The sequence below is a fragment of the Hyperolius riggenbachi genome, chromosome 1, assembly GCF_040937935.1.
Source record: "Hyperolius riggenbachi isolate aHypRig1 chromosome 1, aHypRig1.pri, whole genome shotgun sequence".
NCBI classification, from domain to species: domain Eukaryota; kingdom Metazoa; phylum Chordata; class Amphibia; order Anura; family Hyperoliidae; genus Hyperolius; species Hyperolius riggenbachi.
In genome coordinates this window covers 349,798,291-349,812,655 of record NC_090646.1, presented here as the reverse complement: position 1 = coordinate 349,812,655, position 14,365 = coordinate 349,798,291, and the positions used below count along the sequence as shown (strand labels likewise).

General features: G+C 45.2%; 1 protein-coding gene across 1 annotated transcript in view; it reads right to left on the bottom strand.

Annotated features, from left to right (window-relative positions):
- MICOS13 (mitochondrial contact site and cristae organizing system subunit 13) overlaps positions 1–14,365 on the bottom strand; it is a 32,671-nt gene that overhangs the window by 6,845 nt on the left and 11,461 nt on the right. The window contains exons 2-3 of the mRNA XM_068234100.1: positions 6,429–6,585; positions 3,219–3,270 (exon numbers count right to left, since the gene is read on the bottom strand). Of these exons, the coding sequence (XP_068090201.1) occupies positions 3,219–3,270; positions 6,429–6,585 (209 nt within the window). The remainder of the gene's footprint in view (positions 1–3,218; positions 3,271–6,428; positions 6,586–14,365) is intronic.

The following is a 14,365-nucleotide window of genomic DNA, read 5'->3' as shown; positions in this document are numbered from 1 at the left end:
TTTTGCTGTGTAGTGTGGGTCATAATCATGCCGAAATGTCCATTGGTGGCCAAGTTTCTCTGCAGACTACCTGATGTTGTCATTGAGAATCCTCATATATTACGCTTTTTTCATGTTGCGGTTTACGGTGATTAGGTTCCCTGGTCCATTGGCTGAAAAAACAACCCCAAAGCATTAGGTTTCTACCACCATGTTTGACAGTGGGGATGGTGTTCTTTGGGTTGAAGGCTTCTCTTTTTTTTTTACGCCAAATGAAGGAAACATCATTGTGACCAAGCAATTCAATTTTTGTTTTACAGAAGACCAGAAGTCGTCTTTGTCCAGACAAGCATTTGCAAACGCCAAGCAAGCTTTTGTGTGCCTTATCTGGAGAAGTGATGTCCTACTTGGTCTGCATCAGAGGAACCCAGCAGTGTGCAGTGTCTGTTGTATTGTCTGCCTTGAGACATTGCCACCAGCAGAGCCCAGATTCACCAGGATGGCCTTGGTGGTGATCCTTGGATTCTTTATCACCTCTCTCACTATCCTCCTGACCAGCAAAGGTGTCACTTTTGGCTTCCGACCACGTCCTCTGAGATTTTCCACAGTGCAGACCATCTTTTATTTTTTAATAATACTTTGCACTGTAGCCACTGGAACTTGAAAACATTTAGAAATGGCCTTGTAGCCCTTTCCTGACTTGTGAGCAGCCACAATGCGCAGCCAAAGGTCCTCACTGAGCTCCTTTGTCTTAGCTATGACGGTCCACAAACCAATGGCGGAGAGCTGCAGTTTTTCACCTGTTTAATAGATTAAAACAGCTGATCCCAATTATTCAGAGTAATTAGGATGCTTTAGAACAGCCTAAACTATTTGGAATAGTATAGAACTTTGGATTTTCCCACAGACTGCGAGTTCGTGAAGGGTATGAATCATTTTGGACTGGACACTTTTTGCTTAAATTTAAATAAAAAAAGATTTTTTTTTCCACAATAATGCCTCTTGTACATTGTCTTATCTTTTGAGAGACACCTATGTCATTTCCCATCAAAAAATTACCGTATATACTCGCATATAAGCCGACTCACCAACTTTTTCCTCAGAAATCAGAAAAAAGTGATTGACTCTCATATTAGCCGAGGGTAGGAAATGGAGCAGCTCCTGAGTTTTAATAATTAAAATAAATGGACACTGTGTCCGTCCAGAAAATAGGACACTGGCTTGTCTCTCCCTAGAAGGAAGGTGCCAGGATCGTAGGCAGAAGCTATAAGACTTGATTCTGTTACAGTATTGTTGCAGCAGAGAAGGGTGAAAGCATCTCTAAAGCAAACCTGTACATATTGCAAAGTAGTAAACGCTGATCTATGCTTGGCTTAACTTTTATTAATTGCATGGATTAATTATGCAAAGGTGCTCAGACACAGCTTTTCATTTACTGTATTTGAGGAACTCTGCCCCATGGAGAGTTTTCTAATCCTCTCTGTGCAGCAAGGAAACCAGCGACTGTACTGACAGTGAGCGGCATGCCTGGAGAAGCACTGATGATTTGATGGCCACAGGGGAACACAGAGCAGATCGGATGGAGCAGATCGAGTAGCGGTGACGTCAGCACCCTCTTCAGCCAGTGTGTCGCTCTGGCTATGTCTCAAGACGCAGCTAGAGAGCATCATAGAGATGAGACAAAGCCAGAGCGACACACTGGCTGAAGAGGGTGCTGACGTCACTGCTACTCCATCATCCGATCGCTCTGTGTTCCCCTGTGGCCATTAAATCATATGTGCTTCTCCAAGCATGCCGCTCCACTCCGGCCATTAGATCACGTGGATCCCGCGGTACAAGGCTGCAGGCAAGTCACGCTGGCATCTGCTCCGATCCTGTTCCCGTAATCCCGCTCAATTCAGTTTACCGTAAGCGCCGGCATCATTACTGCACACAGGGTCCCCACCAGCAAGCCTGCTCACTGTCAGTACAGACACTGCTGCACTCGCCACTGATCTGCTCTGTGATACTGTATACTGCTGTACACTGCTCTCCACACGGCAAGTTGACAACTCGCATATAGGCCGAGGGGTAACTTTTCAGCACATTTTTTGTGCTGAAAAATGTGGCTTATTTGCGAGTATATACGGTACTTGCTGGTTGAATAAAAGTAATTAAGTCAAAATTTGCCAGGGGTTTGAATAATTATGGGCAGCACTGTATGGGCATTTATCCTGTAGTAATGTCTTTGGATTGCTGCCAGAAGTTCAGATAGAACAGGGAGGGTTACAAATTCTGTATGTTTTGTATTGCTGGTCTTGTTCCCATTGTAGAGATTTCTCAAGTATGAATTCCACCCTACTAAAATAGAGTAGAGGTAAGGAAAGCAATACAAAGAATTTAATACAATTAAAAGAAGGTTTCCCTTAGGATTTTGACTTGAGATAGCACGGAATACTAAGCACTTTGAACATAATTTTGGCAGTGCTTTTGTAAAAAAAAAAAAAAAAAAAAAAAATGAAATAACCAAGATTCCCCTATGAGGAGATGAACTACCTGTCACATCGGTAAGATTTTCACTGTTTAAATTTTACAATTCTTCACAGTACTGTAGTTGTTCTTTAACCACTTCAGTACCACCAGTCTCTGGCCCATTAAGAACCAGAGACCACTGGTACGAAAAAACAAAACAAAAAAAACAACAGGGCCCACCGCTGTCACACCGCATGGACCCACAGCTACCACCTATCGTGCCTCTCTCCCATTGCTGAAGCCTACTTTCTCTGCCGTCACTATGACAGCAGAGCTCCGTGAGCCATTCAGAAGCTGATTTTATTTGCTCCTGACCTGTGATCAATGTGAGCCAATGAAATCGCTTTCTGTCTGGCTTATGAAGGTCTACTGTCATACCAACAGCTGGGTGAGTGAGCTGCAGCAGCAGGAGAAAGGCACAATCGGCAGTAGTGTGCGGCGGGCTAATTGAAATCTACGCCCAGGCAGGGATAACAGGTACCAAACAGGGCGTAGATTACAATTAGGGCGGTCCGGAACCGGTTAAAGTACACCTGAACTGAGCGGGCTGGAAAAAGTACTGAAGGGCAGCAATCTAGAACTGGTTTTGTGCGGTTTACTTCTGGAATTAGAGAGTGATATCTCAGGAAAATGACAAAAGTAAAAAAATAAAGAATAAAAAAAAAAATCCAAGGATCAAATTGTGTACTATACAAGGAGCATGTTAAAGCGATTAAGCTAATATTTACCCCAGTTCCATGACTCGCAGAGAGAGAAATCAAATTTTGGTGTTGAGGGAAGCTGTAAGAAAATATATTGTTTTTAATGTTTATAGTTGTACAAAAAAAATTGAATGATTACTTACAACTGCTATTATTTTGTAAACACATGCAAAATACATACAGTATTGTGTAGCATAGAATGTGTTATCTGCTATCAGTGTTCTGCTAGTTGAAACGGCCTTGAAGCAAAAAGAACATATAAACAATCTTCTAGCTTTAAAATTAAAACAATCTTATGAAAGTTTCACTGTCTCAAATGAACATTTTCATTAGTTTAAAAAAAAAAAAAAAAATCACAGAAATATTTAAAGTGGTACCCTAACCCCACAGTTTACACTGAATTGTGCATGCATATACATATGACAGCTTTTCTGCATAAATAAAGCGCTACAATTCTGACAGTTTCACAAGAAAGACATAAATCACATAAATCATAGGTGGGGGGGGGGGGGGGGGAGATTCCGCCTATCCGCCCCAAACACCTTGGAATTTCTTTGAACATACTATGAATAATTTAGGAAATTGTACTATTTTATTGACACTAGTAACCCAGTTTATATAGACTACATCCAAGAAATAGCAATAGATGTTCTATTTAACTGAAAAGTTTTGCCTAACATTGTATATTCCTTCAGGGTATATTGAGGTTCATCTAAAGCTCCCAGAAGTAAGTTTACAGGACAACTGAAGTGAGAGTTATTTGGAGGCTGCCATATTTATTTCCTTTTAAATAAAACTAGTTTCCTGGCAGCCCTGCTGATCTATTTGGCTGCAGTAGTGTCCCAATAACACACCAGAAGCAAGCATGCAGCTAATCTTGTCAGATCTGACAATGTCAAACACCTGATCTGCTGCAGGCCTGTTCAGGGTATATGGCTAAAAGTTATTAGAGGCAGAGGATCAGTAGGCTAGACAGGCAACTGGTATTGCTTGAAAGGAAATAATATGGCAGCCTCCATGTCCCTCTTTCATCAGTTATCCTTTAAGGAAACATGATATAGCTTTGTAATTAAAAAAAAATTAAAAAAAAAGGGCGGAAGTGGGTAGAACTATCAGTATGTGAAATACGGTACATACAGGTTGATTCACTTAAGATACCGCTCTCAAGCAGCGCAATTTAATACAAGCGAGCAAGCGAACGCTACGCCTGGTCCTGCCAGATAGTCTGCACTCCTAGCTTACGCTCAATGTGACTGTAGCGCAACCTTGATACTTCACGAGCGCGGCCGCTACTATGTTAATGTAGCAGCAGCCTCGTCCAGAAGTTTTGCGTTCACTCTACCATCGCATCACGCGGCAGTAGGGAGGATCATACATACGTTAAGGGCATACGGTACGCTGACAGAACTGTGCGTAGCATGCGCTTACTTGTGTTAACCCGCACTGCTTGACCGCAGTATCTTTAGTCAATCAACCTGATAGACCTGTGAATAGATGTAACTTTCAGTGATTCATTGAAACAACATATAATGGAAAGGACATGGTACTAATATTAAAAACCAGTGTAGCTTTGTGTAGTATTTCTAAGACATTCCTTATCCTATCACACTGCCAAAAAAAAAAAATCATCTTTGGCCAGCATATATTACTCCTTATGTGCCTGCTGGACCGTGCTCCTACACATACTCCAAGCCCGTGCTGATTACTATTCCATTTTTTGAGTTGCTAGTGGCTGAATTACCCTTTTGTTTTTAGCGAATTTGTGTGGCCCCAAATCAGGCACACAGCACCAGCATCAAAACCAGCTGCCTTGTGATGGAAGCCTCCGCTGAGCTCTGTGCCATCCTCCCTTCTCCACCCTCCATAGCAGCAGAACGTGTTGTGGGCTGTAACCTAGCAACATCTGTACGGCACTCAGAGCTGAACTATCACCTGAGGGACAGTCCCAAACCCTACAGGTGACAATTACTGTGCATGTGTACGCATCTTTTAAATCACTTTACCCGTTTTTTCTAGTATGCTCTGCAAATCAGCAAAATAACAGGGCCTATCTTAGTTTTTATTGTCTGGTGTTGCCTCTTCTTCAGTGCTGAAGTAACTACTCCGTAAACAGATCTTCATTCTCTTGCGCGGGGAAGTGGAGCATTTCATGACGAGCCCATGTTACAAATTTTATTTCAGTATTTTTGGGAGTGTGGGAGGTAGGCCTCTTGCACACTGCAAGAAAATCAGATTCAGATTCAGATTTTTAATCAGTTTTTACCTCCGATTCAGATTCAGATTTGCAGTGTGCAAGGAGCAAACTGCAAATCTGAATCTGAATCGGAAGTAAAAACAGATTAAAAAGCGGAATCTGAATCTGAATTGCTTGCAGTGTGCAAGAGGCCGTAAACAGTTAATTGTAATTTATTGTGTGTATTAAAAAAAAAATGTATGAAGATGTAGTTTTACTATTTTGCCACAAGATGGCCTCAGTCAAATTTTTTTTTTTTTGCTTCCTGTAAGCGAGAGCTTTCGCTTACAGGAAGTGAAGGGAGGATGTGAAACTTTTTTTTTTCCTTCAGAAAGATTGGGGCTTCTAATAGAAGCCGTTGGTCTTTCTAAGGCCTCTTGCACACTGCATGCATTTCAGATTCCGATTCCGCTTTTTAATCTGTTTTTACATCCGATTCCGATTCAGATTTTTAATCTTAACTGCATGCTGCGTTTTTTGATCCGTTTTTCTGTTGAATGTATTCAGGGAAAATCGGAAACGGAATCGGAAACGGAATCGGAATCGGAAAACGGATTTGCAGTGTGCAGGGAGCCTTACGGGGACTTAGATCAATGAATGGGAACCGCGTTCCCATTCATGATCTCCGGGCTAATGGGTGGCGGCACGGTTGCATGCGGGCGCCCGATCGGCCATGGGAGTGCGCAGCAGCCTTTTGGACGTAGCAGATACGTCCAAAAGGCTAAAAGTAGTTAACTTTAGACAAGGGGAAGAGAAATTTTATTTTTGTTCCTATCGAAATACTTGGTAACATTTTCCCCAACTTCCTTTATGTTTGGGCATCAAGACAAGTTTGTTGAAAAGTTACTGATAGGAGTCCTGTTCTTGAGAAAACTGTCAAATTCTCTTGGGAAGAAATTTTCAACATTTTCAAAACTCAATTCCACATTGATAACTGAAATGCTTAAACATAATAAAAGCATAAATCCCTTTGCATGAACAACTTCAGCTACTGAGTACTGTACCTGCAAACCAAAGTAATCTGCCCATTCATGAACAGCAGGCGGCACGGCTGCTTTAGTCTTCTTCAGGACTTCTTCTCCTTGGGCACCACTTCCTAGGAGACCATAGTCATAAACCAGATAGATTGCACCTCCTGCCAAAACCGCTTTAGTGGTAACCCTGAAAAACATATGAGAGATGAGTAAATATTTCTTCAGCTGGAACAAACGGACTGTATGTCAAAATGGCAAAACATGACCCAACAACTATTAACTACTATTGCATAAAACACAGCTTGCTTGGCTGGAAGGCATATTCAACCTTATGGTGAATTCACCACCTGTCAGCTGACTGTGTAAGGAGCCTAAAGATGGTCAATGAAATACAAATAATTCCCTCTTGCTTGCAAATTTAAAGCAAATTGTACTCAGCTTGACATTGGGACAATCAAAAATGTCAGGCTTATCTGGCACAGACCATATTAAAGTAAACCTAAGATGGGGACTTAAGAAAAAAAATTAACACACCTGGGGTTTCCTCCAGGCTTATCACTCCTTCGCCTTCCTCCACTTCCCGTCGCCAGGAATGCGGCAGGATCGCACACGTAGCCGGGCCCAGCATGCACAGTTGGCCGTGGTAACGAGGACTTTCCAGGGCCAATTGCAGAGGAATGAGGAGGCAGAGAAGGACGACAAGGAAGCGATAAGCCTGAAAGAAGTCCCAGGTATGTACAGTGATGTGAAAAACTATTTGCCCCCTTCCTGATTTCTTATTCTTTTGCATGTTTGTCACACTTACATGTTTCTGCTCATCAAACACCGTTAGCTATTAGTCAAAGATAACATAATTGAACACAAAATGCAGTTTTAAATGATGGTTTTTATTATTTAGTGAGAAAAAAAAACTCCAAATCTACATGTCCCTGTGTGAAAAAGTGATTGCCCCCTTGTTAAAAAATAACTTAACTGTGGTTTATCACACCTGAGTTCAATTTCTGTAGTCACCCCCAGGCCTGATTACTGCCACACCTGTTTCAATCAAGAAATCACTTAAATAGGAGCTATCTGACACAGAGAAGTAGACCAAATGCACCTCAAAAGCTAGACATCATGCCAAGATCCAAAGAAATTCAGGAACAAATGAGAACAAAAGTATTGTAATTGAGATCTATCAGTCTGGTAAAGGTTATAAAGCCATTTCTAAAGCTTTGGGACTCCAGCGAACCTCAGTGAGAGCCATTATCCACAAATGGCAAAAACATGGAACAGTGATGAACCTTGCCAGGAGTGGCCGGCCGACCAAAATTACCCCAATAACTCATCCGAGAGGCCACAAAAGACCCCAGGACAACATCTAAAGAACTGCAGGCCTCACTTGCCTCAATTAAGGTCAGTGTTCACGACTCCACCATAAGAAAGAGACTGGGCAAAAACGGCCTGCATGGCAGATATCCAAGGAGCTAACCACTTTTAAGCAAAAAGAACATTAAAGGGACTCCGAGCTCACGTAAAAAAGAAAAGTTGTACTCACCAGGGGCTTTCTCCAGCCCAGTGCTGGTCGGGAGGTCCCACGCCGGCGTCCTGGCTCCTCTCCTTCTCCCCGCTCCGGTATAGCTGACAGGCCGCAGCCCGGGCGACACTCGGTGGAGTGTCGGGCTGCAGCTTCCGCGTATGACGAGGATTACGTCACACGCCGGCCGCCTCGCGTCATCACGGCGGCCGGCGTGAAAGTACTGCGCATGCGCGATTAAAGCGCGCATGCGCAGTACTTTCACGCCGGCCGCCGTGATGACGCGAGGCGGCCGGCGTGTGACGTAATCCGCGTCATACGCGGAAGCTGCAGCCCGACACTCCACCGAGTGTCGCCCGGGCTGCGGCCTGTCAGCTATACCGGAGCGGGGAGAAGGAGAGGAGCCAGGACGCCGGCGTGGGACCTCCCGACCAGCACTGGGCTGGAGAAAGCCCCTGGTGAGTACAACTTTTCTTTTTTTCGTGAGCTCGGAGTCCCTTTAAAGCTCATCTCAATTTTGCTAAAAAACATCTCAATGATTGCCAAGACTTTTGGGAAAATACCTTGTGGACCGACGAGACAAAAGTTGAACTTTTTGGAAGGTGCGTGTCCCGTTATATCTGGCGTATAGGTAACACAGCATTTCAGCAAAAGAACATCATACCAACATTAAAATATGGTGGTGGTAGTGTGATGGTCTGGGGTTGTTTTGCTGCTTCAGGACCTGGAAGGCTTGCTGTGATAGATGGAACCATGAATTCTACTGTCTACCAAAAAATCCTGAAGGAGAATGTCCAGCCGTCTGTTCGTCAACTCAAGCTGAAGCGATCTTGGGTGCTGCAGCAGGACAATGACCCAAAACACACCAGCAAATCCACCTCTGAATGGCTGAAGAAAAACAAAATGAAGACTTTGGAGTGGCCTAGTCAAAGTCCTGACCTGAATCCTATTGAGATGTTGTGACATGACCTTAACCTTCCTGGCGGTAAGCCCGAGCTGAGCTTGGGCTATGCCGCGCAGGAGGATTTCTCAGGCCCTGCTGGGCCGATTTGCTCACTTTTTCTTTGCAACACGCAGCTAGCACTTTGCTAGCTGCGTGTGCATTCCGATCGCCGCCGCTCCGCGCTCGATCGCCGCTGTTCGTCGGGGGAAGCCCTTCAGGAAATCTTTGAACGGGATTTCCTGATCAAAGATCGCCGGAGGCGATCGAAGCGGGCGGGGGGATGGTGCTGTACAGCGGCTATCATGTAGCGAGCCCTAGGCTCGCTACATGATTTTAAAAAAATAAAAAATTTAAAAATAGTGCTGCCCTGCCCCCTGGCGGTTTCTAATAGACCGCCAGGAGGGTTAAAAAGGCGGATCATGCTAGAAAACCGTCAAATAAAGCTGAATTACAACAATTCTGCAAAGATGAGTGGGCCAAAATTCCTCCAGAGCGCTGTAAAAGACTCGTTGCAAGTTATCGCAAACGCTTGATTGCAGTTATTGCTGCTAAGGGTGGCCCAACCAGTTATTAGGTTCAGGGGGCAATTTCTTTTTCACACAGGGCCATGTAGGTTTTGAGTTTTTTTTCCTCACTGAGGCCTGGTGCACACCAAAAACCGCTAGCAGATCCGGAAAATGCTAGCAGATTTTGAAACGCTTTTTCTTAATTTTCTGTAGCGTTTCAGCTAGCGTATTGCGTAGTGGCTTTGGTGTAGTAGATTTCATATATCGTTACAGTAAAGCTGTTACTGAACAGCTTCTGTAACAAAAACACCGGCAAAACCGCTCTGAACAGGCGTTTTTCAGAGCGGTTTGCGTTTTTCCTATACTTAACATTGAGGCAGAAACGCATCCGCAATCCAAAAATTGCCTCACCCCGGGAGTATGCGTTTCTGCAAAACGCCTCCCGCTCTGGTGTGAACCACCCCATTGAGATACATTGACCAAGCGTATCCGCGGCTGCAGAAACGCTGAAAAAGCCGCTCGGTGTGCACCAGCCCTAAATAATAAAAACCATCATTTAAAACTGCATTTTGTGTTCAATTATGTTATCTTTGACTAATAGTTAACGGTTTTTGATTAGCAGAAACATTTAAGTGTGACAAACATGCAAAAGAATATCAGGAAGGGAGCAAATAGTTTTTCACATCACTGTATATTTTTTTTTGTTAAGTCCTCATCTCAGGTTTACTTTAAATTTGCATATCAAATGGAAATATTTGCATACCATTAACCATCTCTACCCCCATACATTAAATAAGATCAAAATAGACAAGGCACCTGGCCAAGATGGCATCCACCCCTGGGTATTAACCACCCTGGCGTTCTATTGATTTCGCCAGGGTGGCTGCTGCGCACTATTTTTTGAATTATTTTTTTTAAATCATGTAGCTAGCCTAGCGCTGTGCTACGCGTCGCATCTGCGGCGATGGTAAGTCACACGCAGCTAGCAAAGTGCGTGTTTTAAAAGAAAAAAATTAAAATCGGCCCAGCAGGGCCTGAGCGGCGCCCTCGGGTGGTTATGGACGAGCTGAGCTCGTCCATACCGCCAAGGAGGTTAAAGGAGTTGAGTTCAGTAATCAAACCACTTTGGGCCATATCCTTTAGGGAGGCTGCTATGTTTTTTTTTTCCTTTTGTGTAATACCAGTTGTCTGGCTGGCCTACTGATACTCTGCCTCTAATACTTTTAGACATAGACCCTAAACAAGCATGCAGCAAATTGGGTGTTTCCGCCATTAATGTCGGAACTGACAAGATTAGTTGGATGCTTGTTTCTGGTGTTATTCAGACACTAAAGCATCCAAATAGATCAGCAGGGCTGCCAGGCAACTGGTATTGCTTAAGGGGGAATAAATATGGCAGCCTCTATATACCTCTCGCTACACTTGTCCTTGAAATAGGAGGACTTGAAAAGGTTTCTCAGACAGTGCAGTGTGAGAGAAATTGCTGTTGCTGAGGTAACCAATACATCTGCTGTATTGATACAGAAAAGAGAAGTTATAATAGCATAAATATACAGTGGGTTGCAAAAGTATTCGGCCCCCTTGAAGTTTTCCACATTTTGTCATATTACTGCCACAGACATGAATCTATTTTATTGGAATTCCACATGAAAGACCAACACAAAGTGGTGTACACATGAGAAGTGGAACGAAAATCATACATGATTTCAAACATTTTTTACAAATAAATAACTGCAAAGTGGTGTGTGCATCATTATTCGGCCCCCTTTGATCTGAGTGCAGTCAGTTGCCTATAGACATTGCCTGATGAGTGCTAATGACTAAATAGAGTGCACCTGTGTGTAATCTAATGTCAGTACAAATACAGCTGCTCTGTGAGGGCCTCAGAGGTTGTCTAAGGCCTAGTGCACACCAGAGCGGTTCTGCTGCGGTTTGCGATCCGCTTGCGGCTGCGGATACGCTAGGGTAATGTATTTCAATGGGGTGGTGCACACCAGAGCGGGAGGCGTTTTGCAGAAACGCATACTCCCGGGCTGCTGCAGATTTTGGATTGCGGATGCGTTTCTGCCTCAATGTTAAGTATAGGAAAAACGCAAACCGCTCTGAAAAACGGCACTTCAGAGCGGTTTGCCAGGCGTTTTTTGTTACAGTAGCTGTTCAGTAACAGCTTTACTGTAACAATACATGAAATCTACTACACCAAAAATGCTTCACAAAACCGCAAAACGCTAGCTGAAACGCTACAGAAAAATAAGAAAAAGCGTTTCAAAATCTGCTAGCATTTTGCGGATCTGCTAGCGGGTTTTGGTGTGCACCAGGCCTAAGAGAATATTGGGAGCAACAACACTGTGAAGTCCAAAGAACACACAAGACAGGTCAGGGATCAAGTTATTGAGAAATTTAAAGCAGGCTTAGGCTACAAAAACATTTCCAAAGCTTTGAACATCCCACGGAGCACTGTTCAAGCGATTATTCAGAAATGGAAGGAGTATGGCACAACTGTACACTTACCAAGACAAGGCAATCCACCTAAACTCACAGGCTGAACAAGGAGATCGCTGATCAGAAATGCAGTCAAGAGGCCCATGGTGACTCTGGACGAGCTGGAGAGAACTACAGCTCAGGTGGGGGGACTCTGTCCATAGGACAACTATTAGTCATGCACTGTACAAAGTTGGCCTTTATGGAAGAGTGGCAAGAAGAAAGGCATTGTTAACAGAAAGCATATGAAGTCCCGTTTGCAGTTTGCCACAAGCCATGTGGGGGGCACAGCAACCATATAGAAGAAGGTGCTCTGGTCAGATGAGACCAAAATGGAACTTTTTAGCCAAAATGCAAAACGCTATGTGTGGCAGAAAACTAACACTGCACATCACTCTGAACACACCATCCCCACTGTCAAATATGGTGGTGGCAGCATCATGCTCGGGGGGTGCATCTCTTCAGCAGGGACAGGGAAGCTGGTCAGAGTTGATGGGAAGATGGATGGAGCCAAATACAGGGCAAACTTGGAAGAAAACCTCTTGAAAACAGCAAAAGACTTGAGACTGGGGGGGGCGTGGCCGGCAATGGAGGAGTGAGGACGTATTGCTGCTGAGCTCCCGGGCCCGCATGTTATTCTAGAGACTACATGCATCAATCTCCCACTCCCTGATGCTTACAAGGGTATGGATAAAGTGAAGAAGAGTAGGAGTAAACATCGAAAGAACTCTGCACCTTCTCAGCGCCCTGTGACCCGATATTTTCAGGCTCTTGCACCGAGTCCCGAGGCTTCCAAGATGGCGGATCCGACCACATCATCCCCGCAAACCGCTAGCCAGCCCAGACCGGGGCCTGCTGCCATGAGCAACTTGGAAGATATATGGAAGTACCTCCGCTCACTTCCAACCAAGCAGGACCTAGACGAGCAGATGGAGCGCATTGTGTCCTCCACGAGGTCGGAGATCGCCTCCATCCGCGCCGACATCTCGGGTCTCACAGGCCGGGTCTCCGCAACAGAGACGGATATTGCCCAGCTGCGAGCTGAAATTGCCTCCCTAAGAGATTCCAACGAGAAGCAACAGGCCCTAACTCGAACCACGAGATACCAGATGGAGGACCTTCAAAATAGGGGACGGCGAAATAACATTAGGATCCGCGGAATCCCTGAGACAGTCCCTGCAGAGGATATTATACCGACGCTGAGTTCCCTGTTCAACGGACTCTTGAACCGCCCTGCAGCCCAGAAACTCAAATTCGACCGCGCGCATAGAGCCCTCCGGGCTGTGCCCACTAACCGAGAACAACCGCGGGACATTATATGCAGGCTGCACAACTTCAAAGACAAGGAGGACATCATGGTCGCAGCGCGCGCCAGCGGACCGTTAGACCATGGCGGAGCTGAAGTCACGCTTTACCAGGACTTGGCGCCATTCACCCTCGCCCAACGTAGAGCCCTACGTCCTCTCATACAGGCTTTGAAACAGGAGGGTATATCATATCGTTGGGGATTCCCGTTCCAGTTGATCGCCACCAAAGGAACCCAGGTTTGCATTCTGCGCCACCCTCGTGAGCTACCCGCATTTCTGGAGGCCCTGTCACTGGCCGCCGTAGACCTGACGGAATGGGACCCTGACTCTCCGGAATTCGGTAGGCCGCAGAAAGCAAAAAAGCACCCTCGAGATCCTGCGTAAGTACTGTCACTTAGCTCCCTTTCGCCTCCCATGTTCTGGCAACCTCGGAGATTACCGATGGACGTAAACTTTTCCTCCCCCTGAAATCCTCACTATAGTGGACAGACTTTATCAAGCCCATTTGTGGTATGTTTACACCACCTGAGACCTCCACTCCACGCATACCTGCTATCTACCTCGGGGTCCCCACCTATCGGCCCCTCTGCCTTCCATGCCTTCTCCCAGCACGAGGATGAGTTGCTGCTCTCCCTCCCGGACTAATGATATACACTAGATATCCCCACTTGGTTGATCGACCCCTCGGAGCCCACTCTCCTCCATGTACGCTCTTTTCCATGCTACTGATTATCATTATGTGCTGAGGCTGTTTACTGTGAAAAGGTATCCATGTCAGCGTTTTTATGTGGATTGGGAATGTGTAACGGCTTGGGGGAAGCAGGGAGCGGCTCTAGGCCGGAGGGGGTGTGGGAGGTGGGGGACCTGAGTTTAAATTAATGGTGGGACAAACGGAGGGATGATTTATGGACACACCTGTGACTCTTGCAGGGGAACCATATAGGCGGTAGGCTGTATCAGATGTAGCTTTCCCTACGGAGTTTCACTTTAATCAGATTAGTATACCGCTTTTAGAGTCGTACTCTTTCACAACAGGCATCCTTGACCAGTATAGAAATACATTCATAAGCAACTAACACCACGGACTTCAAGCGGGGATCTAGGGGGGAGGGGGGCCATTTGGGCTGCCCACAGGAGTCGAGCTCTAGCTGAGACTGGGATCTGTGATGCGCCTATAGCTTAGGCAGCCAAGACACCTTTCATTATCCAAAGCT